Source organism: Chenopodium quinoa, unplaced genomic scaffold (genome assembly GCF_001683475.1).
Source record: "Chenopodium quinoa cultivar QQ74 unplaced genomic scaffold, ASM168347v1, whole genome shotgun sequence".
Classification (NCBI taxonomy): Eukaryota; Viridiplantae; Streptophyta; class Magnoliopsida; order Caryophyllales; family Amaranthaceae; genus Chenopodium; species Chenopodium quinoa.
In genome coordinates, this window is record NW_018745265.1 from 124,151 (window position 1) to 151,621 (window position 27,471).

Below are 27,471 nucleotides of genomic sequence, written 5' to 3' on the forward strand. Positions count from 1 at the left end.
TGACAAATGGAGAGCATCATTCCATCGAGTCACAAACATTATACACAAGTGTCATCAGCAAAATGGACTTTTTGTTTACTGAAATTACTTCTAAATTACTCCCACTATTTCTTAATACAATACAAATAGTTGCCTATATTTAATGACACTTGTTTTTCTATGTATAAGACTATTTTGTTAAGCTTATCCATAACTATACATAAAACTTGAAAATTATGATGATTTATATCATCAAATCATTACTGATTAGCTAGTTTTTAAAAGTACTCCGTACTATTATAACAACAAAAAATATTACGAATGTATATGTATGTGATCTAAAAGTACCAAATTAAGGGAGAGATATATTTCCTAATAAGAGGTTTCAATCTAGAAAGATTATTGTAAATAGTATGGGAAATCCAAAGAAAATAAAAATTGATTGACTAACATCATCATGTAATCTCATCGTCAATTAAACTACTTCGTATTAAAAGTCAAAACTTGTTAAACTTGACCATAAAAGTTCAAAGTAAGAATAATAGTTAATGGAACATTTTGTTGATTTTACGATCTTATCTACATATAGGCGATATAGCAATATGCTCGATGCATAAAATTTAATTATTTACTATTATAGGAAAAGGGGAAAAATCCTAATTTACCCCAAATATTTTAGTCCAATATGATGAGCAATGAATGCATCACGGGTCATAAGTATTCGTCATTGGTTATTAATGGATAAAAATAATCAATTATGAAAAATCAAAGTTTGATGACGTTATGCAAATACGGGCCTCTTATTATAACTAACGGAAAAGCATGAATGATGATATTTTGCCAAACAAAAGTGGACAGGACCGTGCATTTATAACATATTTCAACGTGGAAAACGAGTTTTACTTGTTGTAGTACGAGTATTATGGAAGCGATGCAACACGACTTTGTCAATCAACTTTATAATAATCATAATAAAAAATACTTGTGTATAATTAATTTTTATTGTATGAAATGGGATATAAAAGATATACGAGTAGTAATAATTTAACAGAAAATAAGACGACTTTTGACCATTAAAGAAAAATATATGTGAGGTTATCAACAAAAAAAAAAGCACTAAAAGAAAAATGCTTGGAATGGTCAAAAGATAATAATGCAGGCAACGGATAGTTGAAATGATGCCATTGTTCTCTGTAGTTGGTGGCTGACTAGCTTGCTTTCGCTTCTACTCCTGATAATAATGAGCTCTTTCTTTGATTCAATGCTTCAATCATCTCTTTTTTAATTTACATACAGCTAAAGAACAGCTACCAAAACAGAGAAATTTTGCCAATGAGATCTAGAATGCTTCGGCACTACGATAATTTCAGCTATTATAAATAAAAAAATGGAGCTATTTGAGCTGTCAGATGAATTGACCAAATGAGAAGTAAGGTCAAGGCATCTGCTCCAAAATTTGGTTGATTTGTAGTTATCTGCTGGTCTGTCAATAGTTCTAGTTTATAAGCCAAACGCTAACAACAAATAGGTTCAGGTCAGGTTTAGTAAACGTAGTTCTTCTACATACCGTTCAAGTCTAGAACTCGTGCACAAAGAATAGAAAGGTGGTACTTCAAACACAAATGTAGCAACCGGCAAGTTCTGTAAACTGAGTTCTTCTACATGTCATTCAACTCCAGAACTCGTGCACAAAGAACAGAAAGGTAGAACTTCATTCACAAATGCAGCAACAGCAGGCAAGGATTACAACATTACTGTAGCAACCAAACCAAAGCAAAAGGAAATCCCAACATGCAGCAGTTTGGGGACTGGGGTCCAGCGTTCAGCTATTCAGAATCCAAACCCAAAAGAATAATCAAACATCATCTTAAAATGGTGTGGGAGAAAGAAAGGGAGTCATTTGCAACTATATTGCCAAAACTTGCGGGAGGTCCTAAGACAAAACATTTGATACCATAAAGATGTTTGTACTACAATTTCCCAATATGATTTTAACAAAAGAAACATAGTATTCAGTAATCATGAAAATGCTTCAAGTATCAAAATTCAAGGGTCTGCAAACAATACTAATTTCCAAGCCCTGTGATAGATCCTAGCTACATCACAATATCTATAAAAAAAAAAAACACCTTAAATTCCAGCAAAAGCCTTCTTTCCACCAGCAGCAGCTCCAGCTGGAATCACCTTCAACACATTGAACCTCACTGTCTTTGAGATAGGCCTGGATAATTATCAGGGAAATATGATCAAGATAAACACTGAGATCTGTTAGACATATACACAAATAACACAATATCAACCAAAGTGCTCCAAGAGCAACTGACCTGCATTGACCAATGATAACATGGTCTCCTTCCTTGACACGGAAACAGGGTGACACATGTGCAGGGATGTTTGAATGCCTCTTCTCGTACCTGCAAGCAACATACCAGCAAACAAAATAATAAGAATACCGAACAATCACATATAACACAACAGCACTTGGGAAAACAACATAGCTAATACTTGCCTTTGGTACTTCTTGATGTAATGAAGGTAGTTACGGCGAACAATAATGGTTCTCTGCATCTTAGCACTGTGGCAAGTTCCAGCTAGAATACGGCCCCTGATTGAAACAGAGCCGGTGAAGGGACATTTCTTGTCAATGTAAGCTCCTGATATCAACAACAGTACATCAGTTATGCATGAATGACAATTAACAGTACTCAATGGGAAAAAAACAGGTCTTAGGAAGACCAGTAAGCAGAACAATACAAAAGAAACAGTCCTTATCAATTTGATAATTGGAGGATTTAGTTCAAACAAAGCACCGCACTGCCTGAGTGCAGATGCACTTTCTAAAATAATTTCATAGCATCTTGCCCAAGATGCACCTCAAAACTAGCTTTTGTAGGATTAAAACAAAGTAATGATATTGAGCTAAGATCCTAAACTCAGGTTGCTCCCGACTACTTACTCGGTTTCTACGCTCATTTTTTATTTTTATAAGGAGAATTGTAGGAATTCTCCCATTTTCCATATAAATGAAGCAGTACAACAAAATTAATATAAATATAAAGGATAGGTGTAACAAGGTCAGAGAACATGATAAAACTACAGAAAATATAGTTTGAAGGATTGATGCCTTCTTTCCTTCCCATTACTCCTAAAAACATCTTGCTGACTAAACCATAATATTTCCCATGAAAACTTTACACAATATATCATATTCCCATCATATGCTTGGTATCGTTAGCTTCTTATCAATGGACTTTAACCAACACCTCAGAGGCTTTCTCTGAAATAAACTTTCTTACACAGCATGTAATCCCAAACGATTCCAACATACAACAAAATATCCTCAAATTTCATCACAAAACATTGATAGAAAGCTGTATCATATCTACTTGGGCCCAACAAGTATAGGAAACTTTAGATTTTCATTCAGTCCTTAAACATGGGAAAACGACGCTTGTGTCCCTAGTCTCAACTCTCAAGTACTTATTAGATTTACCCATAAATTTGCAAGAAAGTGATTGTTTCCTTTGAATCATTCTTTAAAAGAGCTTGATATTCTATCAACAATAAAAAAGATCAAGAGCTTGCTCTGCTATCAATTAGTTAAAGAGCTTGCTGTGCTATTAACAATGAAAAAGTGAAAAACTAGTACAAATCCGGAACTAAGTTGAATCTAAGTTGCTTCTCCATAAATTTTACCCTCTCTAAAGTGCATCCATTGGCATCCTTCTTATCTCCTCAAACTAGAACATTATCCCATGTATAAATCAAACTATAAATTCTTCCCAAAGGTCAAGATACTTAGTTCAGGTAACATAGCATTAACAAAGTACAATCACACTTATTTATCAAAAAAAAAAAAGTACAATCACACTTAAGAGACCATTTAAGAATCAACGTGATCACGTCACATAGTAGCAAGATATTGATGCCCAGCTCCACCTAAAAGCATTGGGTGATAAATAGCTTTACATTGAATCAACAGCAGCAAATATGCGTCGCATCAGGGATCATGTCTTTGATTGAATTTAGAACGATTAAGAAAATATATAAGATCGAGAAGGAAGTAACAAATCTCAAATTTCTATAAATAGCCTAAACCAAAACCCAAAAAGTAGTCCTCTGTCAAGACAAATGTCAAACAACCACAAGATCTGATTACTGATTACAAGAGATCATTATAACACAAGCATATCAAAATGGCTAGTTTGCCCATACTTGACACAACAATGCTCAAGTATCAATCAGTCAACCATGTCATAAAGAGCCAAGACTAACAATTCTAATACACAGCTTTAATGGCTAAAGCTAAAATAAAGGCGCCTATGTGTTGTGTTCAAGAAAAAAAAATCCAACGTGTTTCAACATCAAATTTCTCCAGCAAATAACACAGATAAGAATCTTAAATCAGCTTTCTCCATCCATTCTAGACTATGTTACTTGGACTCAGATGAAGTGTCCAATTAGACACGGGTGTCCAAGTATCGGACTCGCCCATTTTCTTGAAAAAAATTGTGTTTTTAGTTAAAAATGAAGTGTCCAAGTGTAGGTGTCGGTGTCCGACACGAGTCGTGTCGAGACGGACACGTGAGGTAAATGAAAGAGTCCGAGTAACATAGATTCTAGAAATAACAACAATACATGTTAAAATATCAAAATAAAAACCTGATACTGGGATACACTCCAACATTTACAGTTCTTGCAGATGCAACAGTGACACTAAAATTCATTTCAAGGCTTCAAGCTAATTACCACTCATATAAAGTAAAAGACTATAGAGCCTTATTGCACAAAGCTTATGGCCATCAATAAAGTGCTTACAGATTACACACCCCCCTTAGTACCAATATCATCTATGATGAGCACCAACTCTACTAAAGATACAAATTTCATTCCGAAAACTTGAGAACCTCCTCTTAAAATGACCAGCTCACCAGAAAGTTGCTTTCTCCCAAGGGCATCATTAAAGTTCATAAATTTCTTTCTTATAACCACTTCAAAGAACCCAATCAAAGTTTGCAACTTATGTCCAACCTCATTTCTATGTTAAAATAATAATAATTACCAAACATTTTCATATCCGACGCAATCAAGTTTACTTTAATCAACACCTCAGAGGCTCTCTGGAATAAACTCTCTTGAACAGCATATAATCCCAAATGATTCAAACATACAAAAGATCCTCAACTTTCAACACAAAACATTGATAACCTATAAATTTTCATTCAGTCCTTAAACATGGGGAAACAACTCTCATGTCCCTAGTCTCAAGTACTTAATAGATTTTCACATAAATCTGCAAGGAAGTGATTGTTTCCTTTGAATCATTCTTTAAAAGAGCAAAATGTGCTATCAACAATAGATAGTTAAAGAGCTTGCTCTGTTATCTACAATGAAAAGTTAAAAGAGCTTGCTGTGTGTTATCAACAATGAAAAAGTGAAATACGTGTACAAATCAGGAACTGAGTTGAGTCTAAGCTTATTCTCAATGAATTTTAACCTCTCTAACGTGCATCCAAAGGCATCCTTCTTATCTCCTCAAACCAGAACATTATCAAATGTATAGATCAAACTATAATTCTTCCCAAAGGTCAAGATACTTAGCTCAGGAAACATAGCACTAACATAGTACAATCACACTTCAAAGACCATTGAAGAATTCACATGATCACATCACATAGTAACAAGATATACAATAAATCTAGAGTGTATTGTGAAGCATCATTTCTACAATATTGATGCCCAGCTCCACCTAAAAGCATTGGGTGATAAGTAGCTTTACAAATCAACAGCTGCAAATATGTGTCGAATGAGGGATCATATCTTTAATTGAATTTAGAATGATTAAGAAAATATATAAGATCAAGAAGTAAAAATATCACAAATTTTCTATATACAGTATAAACCAAAACCCAAAAAGTAGTGCTCAATGTTGAGACAAATGTCAAACAGCCACAAGATACGATTACTGATTACAGATTACAAGTGATCAATGTAATATGCCACAAGACACATAAAATGGCTAGTTTGCCAATAATTGCCAGTTGCCACAACAATGCTCAAGTATCAATCAGTCAACCATGTCACTAAGAACCAAGACTAACAATTCTAATACACAGCTTTTATGGCTAAAACTAAAATAAAGAACACTATGTCTCATTTTAAGAAGAAAAAAATCCAATGCGTTTCAACATCACATTGCCCCAACAAATAATACAGATAACAATCTTAAATCAACTTTCTCCATCCATTCCAGAATCAACACCAACACATGTTATAATATCACACTAAAAGCCCGATACTAGGAAACAATCCAACCTTTACAGATCTTGCAGATGCAACACAGTGACACTCAAATCCATTTCAAGGCTTCAAGCAAATTACCACTCATATAAGTAAAACTCTGTAGAACCTTGTTGCACAAACCTTATGGCCATCAATAAAGTTCTTACAGATTACATACCCCCTGAATACCAATATCATCTATGATGAGCGCCAACTCTACTAAAGATCACAAATTTCATTCCGAAAACTTGAGAACATCCTCTTAAAATGTCCAGCTCACCGGCAAAAGTTCCGTTCTCCCACAGGCATCATTAAAGTTCATAAGCTTCTTTCTAATAACCCCTTCAAGAACCCAATCAAAGTTTGCAACTTATGACCAACCTCATTCCTATGGGAAAACAATACGAATTACTTCATTCAACATTTGCATATCCGACACAGTCAAGCTTACATTTTTCATTATTGTCCCATGTTTTCGTAGTCATCAGTAACATTTATAACAGCCTAGATACTGTATAGAAATCCATCACAAAAGAACATACAGCATATTGCATCTATAATACCACTTTAGCCTAAAATTTTATACTTTACATTAGTCTCAGAAACACCCACAAAAACCCCAATCCACAGAAGCAAAAAATAAACTTTTTAACATCCTGAAGATATAAAACGCAAAATGGCAATTGAATAACAAACAAATTCACTTAATTTGAACATACTAACTCTAATGCACCTTAAACTCAACCTATACAAGGAAAAGAAAGAACCTTCAATAGCTTCTCTGGGAGTCTTGAAACCCAAACCAATACTCTTCCAGAACCTGTTTCCTCCTTTCCCAGGTCGCTTTCCCTTTCCAGTTTTCTTCGAGCTGCATTTTCCATAAAATTATCAAAATCAAATAATTTAACTTAATTAATTGACAAATCTAGCATTTACAGAATTTGAAGATTACCTCAGAAACACTTTAGGCTGCTTCAAAAAGGCCTTCTCGGTCTATTATATAAATAGCGAAATGTAAATTAATAAAACTAAAACTATTAAGAATATAAATACTAATAAGATCGACTTCAAATAATCGAAGTAAATAGATAGAAAAAGTACCTGTTCCGCCATGATTGAGTGGTTGTAAGATGAGGTTCAGAGGAAGCAATGGAGGCGCCGCTGAGGAGAGAGAGATTGAGAGAAAAGGAGAGAACAAAGAAGAAGAAGAAGAAGGGGCTTAAACCCTAGTTGGATTTTAATTGGTTCCAATCACTTTGAAATAAGCCCAACAATTTTAAACATGGACCAACTTCAAAATTCTAACAATGAGTTTTTTTTTTTTTTTTTTAATACAATAAGTTGTATTGTTAGTTGGGGAGGAGACACAAACAAAAATTTTAACTAACCTTTTTTTTTTAGCCTTAACAGTATTATTGAGAATTTGAGATTTTTTTTTAAAGTAAGGAGTATTTGGTATGCGGGATTGAGAGTTTTAATCCGAATTCAAGAAAAAAAACTTTGTTTGTTTGATAGAAATGGGATTAAAAATAGGATTGGGAATGAGAATATTTAGGAGAGAAATCTCACCGTTTTATTACCCAAGGGTAGGTAATAAATGAATGAGAATAGGAATAAATTTAAAATAACATTTTTACCATTAATGAAAACAATGAATGGAAATTTTATTAAGGGTAAATTTGTTATATATTCACTATACGTTCTCACTCACTATCCAAACAAGGTATTGACATATTTTCATGAATTTCCAATATTTAATTCTCAATCTTATTCCCACCTTTTTATTCCCAAACTCTCATTCCCACATTCCAAACGCCATGTTATAATACTAGAAGTATATACAAAAGACACTCTTATAGACAGGAAGCATGTACTACGTATAGAAGAAACATTTTGAAATGTATTTTCAAAAATAATATTAACACATATATAGGGTGTACTTGATGGTCATAAAAGTTTGTTTCAAATCATGACATGCATACACCACGTTTTCAGATTAATTTTGAAAATAAATTCAAATGTAAAATGATCATGTGAGGTATTTCCCGGGATCATAAACTTAGTTTGGAACAAAAAAAATATTTACCATCCGCTTTAACAAGTCTAAGAGATGTGTTGTTTTCAAATTTAAGACTTCTTTGAAATTCCATTGCATTTATAAATAATTCCATCCTTGTTTCAAAAAAAAAAAAAAAAAAATCCATCCACCCAAATGGCCACTTAGGGTCTCGTGGAGTCGTGGGATCCATGGGAGTACCCAACCTCTTGTTGAGATAAAAAAAGTGGGACTATCCGTTAAAATGAAGATTTGCTTATAAGATTTACTTTTAATTTTTTTTAATTTTAAGAAACTTACAAGATTTACTTGACTATAGATAAATTGAAGAAAACAATACAGAGTAACAATAATAATATTAATAAATAAATATACTCCGTATAAAACATCTTACTCTTCACTATCAATATAGCAAGCTGACAATGCCTTACGAGTTACTTCCTCTGTTTTTATTTACTTGCAACATACCATTTGACACGCATTCCTAGGGAGATAATTAAACTAGGTAAATAAATAAATTGATTCACCAAATTTTACCACCAAGAGGAAGTACAATTGTATGATGTCCTTTCCCAAGTCCTAACTTTTCATGTCAGGACTCAGGAAAACAAGCAAGCATCCCCTGGCAAGTAAGGCGCAAGCAAGGCCATTTCGATCTTAATCAGCTTCTCGTAGATTGTCAAGATATATAAGATCCATGGATTGTAACTTTCCGTGAATTTGTGTAGTTTCCTAAGTTTTTCCAAACCAATCTACAAATCACTGTTGTGAACTTGTCCAACGAGCATTTACAAGGATCATATTGAGACTGGCAGATCAAGTCCCAGGTGCCAAATCGTTACAAGAAATGAGAACGTAAATCATCAGAATGAACCACTGTATATTTTGAGTAGCACCTACACTTTCCTCCTTGATATACAGCCAAGAATACGAGTTATATGACTCGTGTCAGTGGCCAGACAGTATGATAATAAGAAATCACCACTGATAAAATCAGTCATACGTGGGCATTGCAATAAAAAATCAAGATAAATAATAGAATGCTAAAGATTAACATAATTCATCAACACATCTGAATGCTAGTAGATCTAATCTTCTAAATGAAGACTCCACACAAAATTGTAAACCTCTAGCAAAAAAAAAAAAAAAAAAAAAAAAAAAAAAAAAAAAAAAAAAAAAAAAAGTGGTAAACTTGAAATGAGTTGCCGAATGAAGCTATATATCAGTAACCATCATTGATCCATGAGCTGATAATGGTGTAGAAATTACGTTGAATTACCTCAAAGATAGATTTAGAGAGTGAAAGATGTATATCTGTATATAATCTGTGCATTGCATGTACAAAAAGGTGTCATAAGAGAGAATTATAAAAATAAAACAGGAAAAAGATGAACCTCTCTTCGGGTGCCTAAACTGATCAAAGGCAAAAACCAAAAATTTAATCAGCATAGCCAACATCGTGCCTGCCTCTGATGAAGTCTATATTACTTCAAGAAACTCGAATGTGATTCCTTGCTCTCTAGTACTGCTCAACAAGGCTGACCCCTTCCACTTTATCTTTACGCATCTTACGACTTAAACAGACTTCCTCGAGTAATATCATTCCGTCTGCATCAAGAAAAAGATTAAATAAAAAGGTAATTATGTTACTTCTGGGTGCTGATGAAACACTGGTCATTCCGATTGTATTGAGTGTGCAAGTGTGTGCAAGTCAGCAAGTGTGTTAACTCTTAGTAAAGTAGGATCTTGGAAAAAAGACGAGATTTGAAATATAATCCGCAATCTTCATAGTTGTCCAATGATCATATAGAGAAGCTAAGTCCTTCCAAACTAATAAATCAAAATTCAAATTACAGAAATTGGTAACAGTATCACCTTTCGGCGCTTGGGATTGGGACCAGGATTAGCATCAGCTTCCCGCCGCGATGTTCCAACTTCATGATCCTCTGCCTGCAATACAATAATGTTAATTAGCAACAATTACAGGTAAGAACTAGAATCACAAGAAAGAGAATGCTCACTGCAGTTGAAGAAGTGGAGCCGTTTCCGTGATGAGAAGCATCTGCCGCAGAGGAGGAATCATTTTGCACTGTTCCAGAGTTCTGTGAAATCATAGGCATAATCTGTTCAAGCATCCTAGACAAAAATATTCCTTCCTCAGTAGCTGTAGGTTCTGCTTCCTGTGCACCCGCATTGCTAGTCCTTTCTTGCTCAGTAACAGATCCCATACCTCCTCCCTGTGAGCTGACACTTTCTACCTGGAACTCACCCCCAGGGAAGAGTCCTCTCAGAAATTGAAGAATACCTGGAGGAATCTGACCCTCAGAATTCTGATCGCTTTGAATTCCTCCGGCAGACAGAATGTTGATGTCAATGGTGCGAGATGAAATTGACTCCCTTAATCCGGCACTGGACGCTGGAGCCCTACCTGCTCAAAGAACACAAACAGGCCACATAAGTAAACTCATTTACAAGATATAACAAGGACCAAAAAAAGGATCCACCAATTCATTCCTGTTCTTATAGACATATAGTACATAAAATGCAGCAACAACCAACCATTCCATTGAGAATCCAATTTGCACATCACTGGTAGCAAAAGCTAGCCGCATATCCCCATATGCTTATTCAATCAAGTATCCCCCATTGTATTATATTTTATCATCTAGCAAGATTTTTTTTTCCTAATATTGTTTATTAAAAAGTTGTAAATTCAATGTTAACAAGGTTTCACATCAAGGACAAATGTAACCTATTAGTTTGAACAGAGGTAGTAGAATGCCAGCATCAGCCAGTTTTCAAATACTCCAAGCCCACATCAAAACGCATACTAAACAAATTATACCACCATGGGAAGAAAAAGAACCTAAACTGTAAACTATTACAAGCAGTCAAGCACTATATTTGTAAAAAAAATCAGGGCTGGGCCGCCGGCCCCCTGTCTACCCTTAAGAACTTCCGCCTCTGCCTCTATCCTCTACCCCCACCCCAGCGTGCTCATTGTCCCAGCCTCTTAGAAAACAACTTTTCATACATAAATTTATGTCATACAAATCCCCCCCCCCCCCTCTCCCAAAACAATGTTACAACATGTGCATACTGGCATACTTCTACTAGCAGACTGTATAAAATTGAAGCCAGAGTACTGAATAAAAAACAAATAATTTCTAATTACCAAGCCCAGCAGGACCTTCAATATTTTGCTGCAAAGTTGCAGAGTCAAGACTGCTAAGCGGCTGTGTCTGGAGGCCACTAGAGTTATGTTCATTGGACACTTGATTTCCTGCTTGACTGCTCAAATTCCCAGAGGGCGAATACCTTCCGAGAACAGGATATAATAATCCTACAGAACCACCAGAAGCGTCTTGAGGTGAGTGATTCAAATCAGGAGCAGCAGCCATCATTGTTCTAAAAGGCAAAATACGAACAGCTGGCCCACTATTTGAAGATGGGATGGTTGAGGTCCCAGTAGAAGATTGGTTGATTGGAGCTTCTCCACTGTTATTAGTTGTAGAGTTCCTTTGACCTGAAGATTGCTGAGTACCAGCATGTTCATTTTGATGAGTCGATGAGCCTACTGGCATATGAAACATTAATTAGTAATACTGAAAGATAATGCGCAGAATTCACATGCACAAGAAAAACAAAAATGTGACAAACCTCTTCGTATTTGTATATCTATGCGTCTAGGAACAAAACCAGTACTGACTCCATTAATCAAACCAGAGCCAGACTGTGAGGTTCCTGAAACAGGGGTACCAAAACTTGCTCCAGGCTGAAATGGGAGAGGCTGTAAAAAGCTATGTAGTCAGAAAAATGTTAAGATATATGGACACAGAAACCTGTAGATGATTAGATAGTACCTGAACCATAAGTGGATTAGGCCCAGATGAAGAAACAAAAACTGCAGGGCCAGCATTGACTACTGCTTCTGACTGCAAACAAGCACATATCACGAGGACACATTCAATAATGGGACAAACAGGACATGGAATCTGCAGAAGATAGGAAGTCATGACTCACAGGTGATCTGCCAAGTCTCAGTGTTGTGACAGTACGACCAAGCTCAAGAAAGTATGCACCTAGATTCTGCAAAAGGATTCCATTTCTCAATGCACCTGATTGAGCAGTAATTCTCACCCCTGGATCAGTCATATTCTCCTGATTTTCGAGCTGCCTTCCAAGTTGCTGCGGACCAATTTTAAACTTTGCATTGTAATAAAAACTCAAAAAAGTAACTGGAGCAATAAAAATCTTCACCTAGTTCTGAGTACCAAAAGAAAAGAGTGCAACAAAATTTTAACATCACAAAATTTTAGCAACTGTGAGAAAAACAACCGTCACTCAGTTTGGTCACAGACACACTTGACTGTTCTAAACATATAAATACTTCTTGACAGATGGTTTGATAGAAATATAGAACATACAAGCAAACATTCTTCCACTTGTTCATTGAGCATCTGCCTGGTAGCAGACAGCAATCTCGCCAACGACATCGGGGAAGGAAGTCCTTCTACATTCTCTGATTGTGGCAAGGAACTGGATCTACCTTCGTTCTCATGACGAGAAATCCCACTGTCAGTTTCGCCAACCCTTCCTGTTGGGATAATTTGGAGATTACATTATAAATTAGCCTAGAAATAAAATAAGCAACTCAAAATTTAAAAATACTTAGATGAAACATAAAAATAAGAACCAACCACTGTCCGTAAATTCCTGTCTCATATGACTTAAATACTGTGATAATGTCGCAAGAGAATCCGGGATTACCTGCATACCCAAGAAACATGGCAAGTAAGAAAAAAGAAGAAAAAGAAAAAGAAAAAATAACTAGTTCCCTATGAAACAAGAACAACAAGTGTGATGGTATCAACAGTGTAGAGGGATCCAGATGTCAGCTGGAGTACAGCAACAAGGAAGAGTAAGTATCACACTGCCAGCAAGGTCTGCAGCACTCAAGATATAAGCAATCTTAACTCGAGACATATTTAAGCCACAGTTGACAAAAGATTAAGCAAAAGTACCGGGGCCTGTAGGGACCCAAATGATAACCCCGCAGGGATCCCAAAAGTATTATGAAGTCTGGATCCGTCATTGGAGCTTCTCATCCCAGATTGTTCAGGTGGTGTGAGGGTTGTATCTGCAGTGCCGTCAAGAATAGGAGTCTCTCTAGGTCTATCACCAACAGGGCCCTGCATGAACAAAGCCAAATTTGATAAAACAAGGAGAGCACAGATGTGCACAACACAGGGAAAAAGAAAAACAGTACTCTATCTATCTCGGTAAATTTGTCAAGTTTATTATTCTCAGCTAATATGAGTCTTAAGTTTTGTTAAGTATCATAAACTTGAATAAAATATAATAGGAAAGTAAATGCACATGCCAATTTTTTAGTTTAATGGATTGTAGGAGACAATGTCTACTGACTATAAATTTTCATTTACAAATAAATAAATTCTTTTAAAATGTTGATGATAAATGCAACACGAAGTTTCCTCCTATATTTTTCCCTCCTACACTCTTACCAGCTTAATGGGACGGAGGATATTATAAAGAGAAAGAAACATTATAATCAAAGAGACAAAGACCCAATTTTCCTCCTTTAATACAGTAATACTTCACCCTTCCTGTCTTTGGCAGTTCACCCATCAAAGAAAGCCACACCGCATTTGGTATGGTCTTCAATCATTTTGAAAACATTAATAACTCTTATCTTAACATGGCCTGACTACTCATATTAACATCATGTACAGATGTTACACATTTTTAAAAGGCTTTGGATCTTAAAACCAGCAAATCTTACCCTGATACCAGTTCCTACATTGCCATTTCCAGGATTCGTAACGCCCATAGAACCAAGAACAGCTGATATAATCTACATAAAAACAACAAATAAATTCAAGAGGGCAGAAATGGTCAGACAGCACATATTATGAGAGTAAAATATCCAAGTCTCGAATAGAGCATAGCCTTACCCTATTAACATCTGGAAGTACTCTGTCCCCTTGTCCAGGAGGCATATTGAAAGTTTCAACAACAATACCAGGAGCAACTTGATAATATTGACCATGATTACCGCTTGAAGATTGATCAACAGCTGCAAAAAAAATTCATTAAAATTATGTTGTGATAATCTCTTAGTGGGATAACAGAAATCAAACGGCGCATCTTGCGCATCAATAGCAAGACAAAGGAGCATAACCATAAAGCAAGCAAATAGAATTCGTCATGCGATGAATCCCATTTGAGAAATAACATCAAGTGATAACAAGTATTGATATCTTAAATCAAAGCTTCACAGTAGAAATTTAAAGCTGATTTTTTTTTTTTTATTATTTAATATGCTTCACAGAGGAAAACACGAAGGAGTTACGATAAATTAAGTTCCAATTGTCTCGAGAAAGTAATTGTGATATTATCCTAGTAAAAGCTCATGTCACAACAGTACAAGGCTGTTAGTCAATATATACAAACAATGAAGTGATTGTTTAATTGAGCATAAGAAGCAATAGTTTGCAGGAAGTTGTAATGCCCAGATGTTGTTTGATTAAACATAGAAAGTCCACTTACCTAGGGGGTAGGGGTGGGGGTTTTAAGGTAAGCAACTACGTGGGAGCAAAACATTCAACTAAATAGCAAATGCGTCCATGAGTACATACGGGGTTACAATAGGAGGAACACAATGCTCCCATATTTGCTCAATAGGAGGATAGGGGAGGGGGGTCACGTGGGATGTGAGATAAGAAGAAAGCAAAAGGAAAGAGAATGGGTGGGATCCGGTCAACTTCAAAAGAGGTGTCTAGTAACCAGCTGTCCCCAACTCTACCCCATTTTATTTAAAAAGAATATTTTTTTAATTTAGCCAGAGAAAAGTGCTCAATTTTTATGGAGAATCCAGAACCACTTGCCGGAAAATGTTTAGAGAGCTTTAAACTCGGTGTTTTTTCTTCGGATTTTTGCTGGTAACGTTTGATGCGACCGAATTTCAGTTCAAAATGGCCGTATCGACCGAAATCGCGGTGTATTGTAAAGAAGTGTGCTGAATCGGTAAATATCGTAACTGTAAGTTTGACATCCGTTACATCTCAGCCGATTCGCGACGTAATGGCTGAGTTTTCGAACCATGATTCAGTCTCCACAATCTGCTTCCCAAGCTTGTAGAAATGTTTTTCACTCCACCTTGACAAACACTTTCCCACGGTTGCCACACTCCCGATCACATTTAAGCTCGTTGACCCCTCCTATGCGCCTTTAATTACCTCCTCACAGCCATCATCAATGAGCCAATACGTTTCAAATTTGAAGGCTTTTTTTTCTTCTTCTTTTTTGCGCCAGTGGCATCACTTCGAAGCAAAATGGGAACATGGTCAGATTTGACTCGCATAATGTGTTAACTAAAGCTCCACCAAACATCGAGCACCAAGACACCGAACCAAGAAACCTGTCAAGTCTCTCACAAATCCAGGTTGAGGGAGTTCTTCCACGCTCCCAAGTGTACCAAGTACCACTATAGCCCAAGTCCCTTAAATCACATTCCAGAAGCACTTCTCTAAAATTATCCATCTCTTTTCTCTCCCCCAATGCACCTCCTTCTCTCTCATCAAAAGAAAGGAGTTCATTGAAATCGCCCCCCCCCCAAAATAAATAAAATCGATACATCATCATCACATAAGTGCCGAATAAGTTGCCATGTTTGAGCTTTCTCTTCCGCCTTTGCCCACCCATACACTCCCGCAAACCTCCACTTCAAGCTACCTTCACTCCAAATATCCCCATATATATGGTGATGTGAGGAAGAAACTAGCCTGAAATCAACACTTTCCCTCCAATAAATGCACAACCCTCCTGACCTACCTCTACTAGAAACACCAAACGCTCCTTGAAAACCAAACGTCCCTCTAAGATCCTCTACAATTTTATTTTAAACCATAGTCTACGAAATAAAGAGTATCCCTGGGCAATACTTGTGACTCCATTAACGAAGTCGCCAAGCTGATTGGGGGTTGGTCGCTACCAACCTCCGCCATTGGCCCCACACCACTAGAAAAATTAGTGTAAATTTTTTTCTTCCCAGCATGTAGTTCTTGCTCCACCATTTCTCCTCCCTCTCTTGCACCCTTCCCAGTCTCTACCACTTTAAACTCCTTGTTTTTTACTCCCCCTCCCTCTCTAGCTACTTTTTTCCATTGTCTCATCCCCTCTTTAGCCCCCACTTCTTCTGGAATACACAACAATTGAGCCTCATGAACTCCCTCCCTACACTTACTACCCTTATCATCAATCGAAACACCTGCTTTTGCGTTTTCTACCATATTTGCTGCAACCTCTCCCCTTTTACTCTCCTCCTCGGGCCTCTTGCTACCATGATCTTTACCACACACGTCCTCATCTTCCCCTTCAATGCTGATAAACTCTTGTGAAGTAGCTATCAGCGTCTTCGCATCATTAACACCACCTCCCAGCTCACCTTCTACATGAGTTTGCTGCGATGTTTTGGTAATGAAGAGCCTTCTTATTGCTCACCTTCATCATCAATAATTTCATTCTTCGTAGCTTTCCACGGTGTGGAAACTCGCAACCTTTCAATAAATTTTCTCGTAACGACATTCTCATCACTATCCTTCTCACCATGGCCTAGCAAACCACAGATATAGCAGAACACATTGATTGGAACCTCCATCATACCCCTACCAATCCTAGTTCCACTGTCTTTTTTAAGGGCTTGTTCACATCAACACTGACTCGGATTTTTAGTGATTTGTTAATTCCTATCACATCAGATTTATCCATAGCTATAATGGTCCCAATTTTGTCTCCTATTCTCCTAGCATTATTCTCAATTCTACCCTTAAAAGGTAGGTCATACACACGAATCCAGAAAGGCACACAATGGAGAAGTATTTAAGAGAGTTACCTTTTGCATCATCTAAGATCATGACAAGGTGATCGAAATGCCAAGGTTGAGACTCCATAACGAATTGCTTGTCCTTCCAACGATGAAATTGGAAATAAAAAATTTTCTACCCAATAACGTTCGCCTCACAACCATGTTTAGGGTTCCAGAATTTTTTCATCGTGTTTATCAAAGCGTTTGCATTCACGTTGCGGGGTGTATGGATATTTCCCACAACAGCCAATTCGATTTGATCCTCCTCTACTCTTCCTCACTCGTCCACCCAATCAATCTCACCCTCCTTGTTCAGATCAAACAGCGCATCTTTATCTTTTTCGAGACTCGCCATATTATTGAGAAGGGAAATCAGTGTAAGAAAGAGAAATTAAAAAAGCAAACTTATTGCCATCCATAAAGTAATATTTTAGAGTAATATTTGTTTTTACTCTAAAACTTAAAAAATCAGGATGGGGTAAGCAACTACCTCCATAAAGTGGAAATTGATCCTTCTACGTAATACAGCTTTTCTGTTATTGCCATCCAAACAACTACACACTATTTCACTAACATCAACTTCCCATATTTTCAATGTCAACCAAACAAGCATTACACTTAGCAGCTTGAAATATCCCTAGAAGTAGGCAACGTAAATCTTGCGGCTCATGTCATGTCATGCCCCAAATTCCAAAAGCTCGGTCTAGGCACCACCTCACGTGCCTATATGCCTAGGGGGTTATTTCATTCATTTTTACGTGATTTGTCATACCAAGGGTGTCAGGTAGTATTGTATTGTGCTTTCATATTCATGTGAAATGTTACTATAAGCTATAAAGAAATAGGAAATATTACTATATTTTATCATCAAGACACAATACTATTACACAAAAGAACGTAGTATGGATTGCAGCAATGGTGGCGGCTTTGTCATCATTGCACATTTGTAACAATTTACTTAAGCGTAACGGAAACTCTTACAAAGTTACAATTAGAGGCCCTTTATTTTACATAGAGGAAATAAATAATAATTCATTCCATTTTCAGATATTTGGTATACCAAAAAAACTAAAGAAGAGGTCTTGGTTTTTAGCCAACTGCTTCTCTTTGCATTTCCATTGTCCATCCGTAGTAGCATAGTTCAAGCCACCACCTTCTTCTGCTCAAATCAACCATTGACCATGAACCCCGAACCCAACCTTCTTTAGCCTCACACCACATCCCTAATAATTGATATCACAACCACATTTCCTAGCTTCAGCTTGCACCACAACACCACACCTTTCTCTTTGAACACAACCATGGCTAAACAATTTTGACAGACATTGCCCCATCCTTTCTCACCATCACCACCCCCCCCCCCACCCCCTCTCTCTCTCTCTCTCTCTGTTCTTGTGGGGGTGATTTTTTCTCTCCCTGTGATACATCTTAGTTGTATTATGATAATAGTGGTGGTTGTGGAGGTATGACTTTCTCTCTCCCTGTGATACATTGGTGATTTGTCCTATGATAACATTGATGATTTGTCCTATGATAACATTGGTTATACATCTTGGTCACTTGTACTATGTTAACAGTGGTGACTCGTACTATGATAACATTGGTGATGATAGCATTGGTGACTTGTACTGTGATTGGTGACAAATATAACAATCCCTCCCCTTCCTTAAATTGTATCCAAACCTATGTTAATCGGACACGGCTAACATTACAAAGTGTCGGACCCTTTAGTGTGCACTCGAACACTTCCATTAAGGGTGGAGAGGAAAAAAGAGGAGAAACATGAAAGAAAAACACATCTTGTTCAAAGACCACCATTGATATTGAGAAGATGGAGAGAAGAAGACCACCAATTATTGGGAGAATTTACCAAGGAAAGAATTAAAAGAAAGAAAAAAAAGGGTGGACGCAATGAAAAATTTAAAGCTTTTGTAATATATAATTTATTTATTAAAATTTTGGGGACGAATTGATGTGTCCCTGTACCCATGTCCAAATATCGGATAGAGTCCCCGTGTCCTAAAATTTGGAACTTGCCGGATCGGACACTTGGACATGTGTCTGTGTCCAACACCCGTTCCCGAGTCCATGTAACATAGATCCAAACAAAGTGTAAACTACTCAGAGCAAAGTTTGATAATAGATTATTCCCCCCAAAAAATAGAATAAAAAAACTGTAAGAAATAAACAGATAGAAGTCACAACACTCCTACCAAAAGCATAAACAAGAAATAGATAAAGAGAACTAAAAGAAAGCATATTCCTTTTGACATGAGAAGCATCGCAAGAAGCCAAAACCATAAGCAAATTATTAATGCAATCAAACCTGTATCCGTGGGTAAGCTCCCAGATGATGATGCAGTTGGTTCTCGAACTACCATGTGCAGAGTATGACCATCTTCCACATCTAGCTTAAGTTAAGTAAACTTGATTATGACAACATTTAAGCAAAGAAAAATAGAGTTATACACTTGGCTATCCCCCAAAAGTCACACCAACTTAAATGTCTTAAAGTAGACATATCCTTTTTCTTTTCATGTTAGCATTCTCATAAGTTATAACATCCTGCATCTAAGATTAGTATAATAAGTTAATAAATGAGATATTAACCACAGATTTTCAAAGATCTGTACAACAATGCATCACAATCAAATGGTACAACTTAGCAGTTTTACTTACGCAAAATGTTTTGTCTGAGATATTAGCCAGAACATTTTGCTCATGAGTTGTACCCCTGACACCCTTACAGCACTTTAAATTTACTCTAACAACGAAACCAACTAAAAATAAGAATTACCATACTTCAAAATTTTGCTCTTTAACCAAAGGATCTTCCTAGACGTGAAATGAAGGCTTATGCTAGGAAGAATGGCTTCTTAGAACAAATAAATAGAAAAAGATGCTAACTATATCTGATTCTGCCTCTAAAAGGTATAGCCATTCAAAATATTTCCTAAAACAGGAAATCTAAATTCCATCACCTTTCACTTCATATCCATAAAAGAGAACATCAAAACCAAAAATACCTTACCATTACCTTCAACTACAATATGGTCATGATCACATCACATTCACATTTCTGATTGGCCTACAATCAGAAGCAATAATTTATTGAGAAAGAGTGACTGAGTGAAGACTAAGATTTGACTTAGCTAGATGACACAAATAAATCCTTGTCCTAAATAACTTCTGCTCCCTAAGCAACCGAATTGAAGACAATGTAGAGCTTTGCTCTGTATAAGAAAATAATTGCAAATTCCACAATCCCTGGCGCAAAACTCCTCACAGAAAAATATTTGGAAGGGCAACAAAAATCTGCCCTGATGAATCTGTTGGAAAAATGATAGAGATATATTTTCCAGTGTCAATCATGTCTCTAACAAAAGCATTTCAGATAAGTTTGTTAATTAAATCCTGTCTTATGCCTCGCACCCACTTAAATGGTCATAAACTCAACAGATACAGGCTTGCTATCACCAATTGAAACCCACATATCAAGCTCAATTTACAAACTAGCAAGATTCAATACTCCAGATGCTGGACACAGGCAAGAGGAATTATATATCCTAATATTTACAGAGATTGTTGGTCATTATCAAATGATAACTTGATAAGTGCACTGCAGTAATTATATCTCTAATGCTGCCCTCCCATTTCTAAAGCCTTCTTTCTGCAAGGCTTGTAAGTATAAAGGAATATGAAGTCCTAAGGGTCCCCAACTCCCACATAAATTTGAAGTCTGCATATGAACTGTAATAAGCAATATTAAGTGTGAAACCACAATAAAAGCAAAACCCACTACCTTTGATGAATGATGATAATGCAGAAACTAAGGTGCATAAGCCAAGAATACATAAGATTTTAGAAGCAAATGACCTTCACACTAAAAGATAATAAAAATACAAATAAAGCCACAGCGAGTGAGGATACGATATGCAGATAGCAACTGATCATCTTTAAGAACCTTTCCTCGACATATAAGGCGTTGATGCTCCGTTACAACACCAGTCACAGAAGCAATACGTTCTTTCAAGGCAGGTACAGGCATCTGACAAGCACAAGCAAAACAGAATAGTAGTTAGACACAAAGAACCACAGTGACTTAAAGTTGAATTAGCAAATAATAGCTATGAAGCGATCAATAGAAGCAACTAAAATCAAGTTACCTGTTTATCCACCTGCAAGGTATATGTTTGAGAATCCATTGTTTTGATTTTGATCTCTATAATGGTCCCAGAACTACCAGATTCGTCCATCGCTGACACCTCATTAGCACTGTGTGCCATCCTTGACAAACTAGAACAAACATGTAAAAATTGAAATTAGCAGAAAAAAAAAACAGATATATAGCTAATTTATGGTACAATGATCTCACTACGTTAATAGTTTGAACCATAGTAATAGCGTGACCTAGCAAGGAAGTAGTCAAGACAAAAACAGGAGATCATCTTTACGCAAGACACAGAAATCAATTTCCAACCACAGCAATATCCTAATTCTGCTCCCACTACCAATCCCAATATACACCAAACCCAATATTGATAAATCCTCTCCTCATCGTCCTCGTTTTTGTAATGTATTCATGTGATACAGTGCCAGCACATAGCAGAAAACAAAATTTACATGACATCGGAATGCATAAACTTACAAAAAGTAAAGCCTATAAGTAATGAGCAATTAATCACTCATTGAATCAAATAACAATACAACATACTGAGCTAAGACGAAAGGAATGCTAAGTAGCCATTTTAGTTGCCATGCCAGTAACAATACCCGAGGAAAATCATAATGCTAATCACTAAAATAATTCACTCCAGCATAATTCTATCATCCTCCAACCCCATAAGCCAAAACAAAGCCGGTGGCAAGGTGGTGCTCTTATAATGAACAAGGATTCTTAATCAGCACAAAGCAATCACTTGAATCACATTGTCAAGATTTATATGCAACCCAAGGATTAGCTCAATCATTCAAACACCAAAATAAACACTGAACACTAAATCAAATCATATCATTTCAGAAACCCTATATCTGCTGCCACTCCTAACACCACCCAACATCAAAATCACACTAACCAGAGTAAAAAATGATAACAAGAACCCGCAATTCAATGCAAGAACCAAAATTAAATTGAAATTCACACTTATAATCTACACCCAATAACCCCAAAAGGTGGCAAAAATCAAGATTAGGGCTTTTCAGAATCAATCGGCAAAAACCCCATATAAAAATTCGAACCCACCAAAAATTCGAACCCACATAAAATTGACAGCAATCACAATCACCATATTACAACCCACAAACTTTACCAAGAAAATTACATCAAACGAACAAAGAAACTAATCAAGAAATGCAAAAACAAACCTAAAAAACCAAATTGAAGAGTACAAAAAAGAAATGAAAATTTCACGAAAAAAAAAAAAACCTTGATTGATGAGTAATTCTCTCTCTTTCCTAAAGCTGTATGTTGGGAAGTAGCAGCAGGAGAATCCCTTCACAGAAGACGCTTATCTGGCGTAAGCGTGGCAAAAAGGGAAAATACAATAAACTCCTCTTCAACCTCAGATCAAATCTCCACCGTTGATCCAATTCATCATTCGGCGGCTACACCGGTAATCATGTGAGTTTAATACATCGTATCATTATGCATTTTTTTCCGCCACTTTATGTATTTTTTTCGTATTATTTTATTATTTCACTCTTATTACTACGTATTTAGAAAAGTAAAATATATATATATATATATATTGTGAGAGAAGATTAACCTTCGAAGTTAATATGAGAAATCAATTTGGATTTTCCCTTTATTTTTTAGGGTTTTGATTTGGCCGGCTTAAATTGACGCGATTCAAATTACTGTATAAGGTTTTCTTTTTTATTGGAACAACATTGTTTTGGTTTGTTGAATTGAAGTCACAAAAGCTCACAGACTCACAAGAAGCAACATTTCCACTTTCGTTTTATTACTTATTCTAGAGAAACTAATATGTAAACGCTAAGGTTATTTATCGTATCTAACTAGCAATGTTTTTAGGCGAATATGGAAGGAAATGCGATTTCATTTTAGTTTCCGCTATCTGTTTCAAACTAGAGGAGTCATTACTTAGGGGGTTGTTAAATATCGCCCTCAAATATCCAACTAACGCCCGCAAAATAAAATAAAATTACGTATTTATCCTTATAATAATGATTATAAAAAATAATTAATTTTACCTCACTTTCACACTTTTACTATACACAAAAATTTTTACCATTCTCTCTAGTGGTCAACGGCCACCAACGCTCATCGAACAACCACCCAAACCACCGCGAGTTTCAAAATCAAACAAATTTTTAAAATTTTACAAAATAAATTTCGTTAGATCTTATGGACAACGACGAAATACATGAAACACAACCTTAGACGCTTGTAGAAGGCTCGTCAAACCGTATGAAATCGGTACGTCGCGATAAATTTTTTAAAAAGATTCAAAACCCAGGAAACGCCTAGTTTTTTAGAATACCCTAGGCTGAAACGCCTAGTTTTTTAGAATACCCTAGGCTGAAACGCCTAGTTTTTTCGAAACATCCTAGGCTATTCGAAAAAACTAGGCGTTTCAGCCTAGGGTATTCTAAAAAACTAGGCGTTTCACCTCAAACGCTCAGATTTTTCATACAACCACACGGTTGTTTACAAGAACTAGGCGTTTGAGCCTAGGACGTACGAAAAATCTAGGCGTTTGCCGCAAATTAAAAAAAATAAAAAAAAAACATTTTCTCCATCGGCGATCGACTTTCCTTTGTCCTTACTTGTCATTACCGCGACTGTGTAGATCGTAAAACCGGAGGTAAGGAGTTGGTGATTAAAAGAGGAGGAGGAGGAGGTGGTGGTGGGTATAGTAGTATGAAGAGGGGGTAAATTGAGGGGGTAATTTTTGATAAAAAGGGTAAATTTGTAATTTTAGTTTATTTTGCGGGCGTTAGTTAGAGATTCGAGGGCGACGTTTAGCTTTCCACATTACTTATTATTATAATTGTGTTTGTATTTGTCTAAATACATTTATTTCCATTGAGTTTAGCTTAATGTATTTAATTGTTTTTAAAATAAATCAAAAAAAGTTAAACCAAATAAGGATATTAAGATAAGAGCATTGACAGATAATTTTGGGCTATCTGTAAGGGAGTTTGCCAATCATTAGCTATTGTTTACTTCAGTTTATTTTTTACCAATCAGAATTTTTATTTTTTAATTGATTTTTACTTATTGCAATTGATTTCTATAAGATATAATTGTATTTTTTTTTTTTTTTTTTTTGAGGAAAGATATAATTGTATTTTACCAACTTATATCATGTAAATGAAGTTTTTTTTTTTTTTTTTTTTTTTTTTAGGAAATGTAAATAAAGATAATGATATTGTTTGATTTTTGTTGACCAAAATTTATTCTTATGGAATTAATGATATCGTATTAAAGGTTGGTAAACACATGACCTTAAAATAACGTTGTTTGGTTTGCATGCTTGATCATTATAATCACATAAATATTTTCAGATCACTAGCTGTTATAAACTTATAATTAGTCATTTAGCACCAAATGACTACTAATCCATGAATTTCCGACCACAGTTTCTAACTCCGATCCCTAATACCAAACTCTAACCTCAAATCTCAATTGCTTTTATATTCATTAAATCTAATTCACTAAAGAGCTACAAGTATTTGAAAAGTTTTTATTTGCTTAAAAGTTAATGTGTAATAATATTTAACATGTTTGCCATGGAGTTAACTCTATTGCAATAAACACCACTACAAGCCTACAACACAATTAATTTTGCCTAATATACCATGATATACGAAACAGGAATTAATAGTAAACAACAGTTGACATGTCATACAAGTAAAGTTATACCGAAAAAGCTTGCAAAATAACTTCACATACTCCTAGTAGTAAGTAATCAACAAGTTTTTTTGTTTTTTTATACAAAAAATTTGTGGATGGATAGAGAGGATAAATCAAAAAATGACATGATACCTTTTGTACCAATTAAGTAGTCCTTATTTCCTTTTCAATGTTATGAAATTTCCAAATGATAGTCATTTAAATGTATATAGTTTTTTTTTTTTTCTTTTCTTTTCCTAAAATAGGGGGCAATCTCGGTTGTATATGTACAATAAATCTGTTGCATTCATTAATGTTATAAAGATAGCATTCTAAAACGGAAACAAAACCCAAAAAAAAATGAGAAGCTACATTCAACAAAAGAACATATAACTTAATTAGTAATTGCCAAAGACATGTGTGTAAACGGTAAACCACAACACATGCGTCCCATGACCCATGCTAACAAACGCGCTGAAAAAACATTCATATTTTGTTCTTCCTTGATCCTTCATTTCTTTAGTTCCACAAATTCACTTTCTCCATTCTCAATTGTTTTAATTATCTTCATCTCTAGGGTTCAATATCTGATCATTCATCAACCTTTGGCGATTTCAAAGTTCAGTCCTCACATTTGGCTAAGCAGAAATATGAGTAATGTAGTTGACAACCACAACTATAATCTACACTCTAATGATACTAGGTTGATATGGGCTAAATTAGCAAGTAATGTTTGTCATAAAAATGATTTGATGGGTTGGTTCACTACTTACTGATATGTGTTGTTAATTCAAAAATGTACCTTCCCCTTATAATAACCATAAGTGAATAAGTGATCCATAAAATACGGTCCACCATAACCTTAAGTTTAATTGGGCCACCCACATACAATTGCATTTATCCAACATACATCATGCGTAATTGTTTATGGCTAGACTCTAGTTTAGCCATTTATCCCTACACCCCCCCTAAACGACGCCGTACCACTACCCCCACACATTCCAGTAACTTCCCTCTAAAACTGCCAGTAACTTCCCACTACCCCACCCATATATATATATAATTAAAAAAAAAAAAAAACTTTTCAAATAATCACATTTTTCTTTCTCATCCTCTTTCTCCAATTTCTCACTCAACCTCCATTTTCTCTCTATACTCCATTTTCGTACATGCAATTAGCAAGTAAAATTGTCTAAAATGTCCGACATAAGAGACGAAATTGCACAATCTCGACAAATTTCAACAACAACAAACCAAAAATCTAATGAGTAAGTATGTTTTACATGTTTAGTGTAAAATTAATTGAAAATTGCGAAACAAAACCCTAATTTTTTGGTATTTTTTCTTTTTGATGATGCTTCAGGAAAAAAATTGAAAATACTGGAGTTCCAGAACAATCAAAGTAAGTATTACTATTTTTTTGGAATTATAAGCATAAATTTATTTAAATTTGCTCATATTTAAACAAGTTACTGTTTAATTTCAAAATAAACATAATTTTCCTCTATTTCTGAGACGGTAATAAAAATTTAAACAAGTTACTGTTAATATTGGAATGTATGCATAATTTTGATTAAATGATCAACCAAAAAAAATATAAAGTATAGTATTGTGAAATATAATGAACAAATACAAAACAGTATATGTTCAAATTGGATTGTGTGCATATATGTGTGCATATATATGTATACATATGTTCAAATTTGTATATTATGTGTACAACATGCAATTTATGTTTGTTTCTAAATTGTTCATTTCTAAATTTATGTGTATACATTTACTGACATATTAATTGTTCATTTCTAAATTCCATTTTGTACAAATAGAAAACATATACTTTATTCATCTGTGTAGTAAAATGAACATTTACAAAACACTATATTGTCAAAATTCATATTATGTTATATATATCCATATATGTGTATACAAATGTTCATTGCTACAACTATATTGATCATTTATATGAACTATTATGTACATTTGTCTAACATAGAAACATCATGTCAATTTTTATGATTTACAATATTAATTTACATTGTAGTGATGTACCATTTAAAGTGATACACTTGATGCAATTTGACAATGGAATGTTCAATCATAATTCATGAGAGAAAAGAATGTTCTGAAATAGACAACAAATTGGATAGAAATGAAGTTATAAAAAAGTGGGAACCCTATTTATTAGGAGACAACCTACATCCCAAGTAAGTTGATATACTTACAAATATTCATATATGTAATATTTAATGTACAATCATTTACTTCAATACTTAATCTCATAATTGAAATAATTTGTAAAATTTTAGTGAACCAAAAAAGTTGAAAGTGAAATTTATAATGTCAAGATCAAGGCCAGAGAAAAATCAATCAATAAGGTATAAATACTTAATAAAAATTCAATAATTAATT

At 35.2% G+C, this 27,471-nt stretch overlaps 2 protein-coding genes across 5 annotated transcripts; both read right to left on the reverse strand.

The window, feature by feature from the left end:
• Positions 1-1,861: 1,861 nt before the first annotated feature.
• Positions 1,862-7,522, reverse strand: LOC110711377 (40S ribosomal protein S11-3). The gene is made up of 6 exons (XM_021889750.1): positions 7,363-7,522; positions 7,214-7,254; positions 7,029-7,129; positions 2,489-2,633; positions 2,304-2,393; positions 1,862-2,200 (listed from the first exon to the last, which is right to left on the reverse strand). The coding sequence occupies exons 1-6, from the start codon at positions 7,372-7,374 to the stop codon at positions 2,110-2,112; spliced, it is 480 nt and encodes a 159-aa protein (XP_021745442.1). The 5' UTR covers positions 7,375-7,522; the 3' UTR covers positions 1,862-2,109.
• A 2,052-nt stretch (positions 7,523-9,574) lies between these two features.
• LOC110711390 lies at positions 9,575-22,836 on the reverse strand. 4 transcript variants are annotated; one of them, XM_021889766.1, is made up of 16 exons: positions 22,630-22,836; positions 21,371-21,500; positions 21,135-21,252; positions 19,531-19,611; positions 14,293-14,414; positions 14,121-14,192; positions 13,342-13,509; positions 13,018-13,087; positions 12,745-12,914; positions 12,341-12,505; positions 12,181-12,252; positions 11,978-12,107; positions 11,508-11,894; positions 10,339-10,745; positions 10,193-10,267; positions 9,575-9,925 (listed from the first exon to the last, which is right to left on the reverse strand). In XM_021889766.1, exons 2-16 carry the CDS (start codon positions 21,488-21,490, stop codon positions 9,917-9,919), a joined length of 2,166 nt encoding a protein of 721 aa, XP_021745458.1. In that variant the 5' UTR covers positions 21,491-21,500; positions 22,630-22,836; the 3' UTR covers positions 9,575-9,916. The 4 variants fall into 4 exon arrangements, with proteins under 4 accessions (XP_021745458.1, XP_021745457.1, XP_021745455.1 ...); XM_021889765.1 differs by having other exon boundaries at positions 11,493-11,891; positions 22,630-22,835; XM_021889763.1 differs by having other exon boundaries at positions 11,493-11,894; positions 22,630-22,833.
• Positions 22,837-27,471: the final 4,635 nt, after the last annotated feature.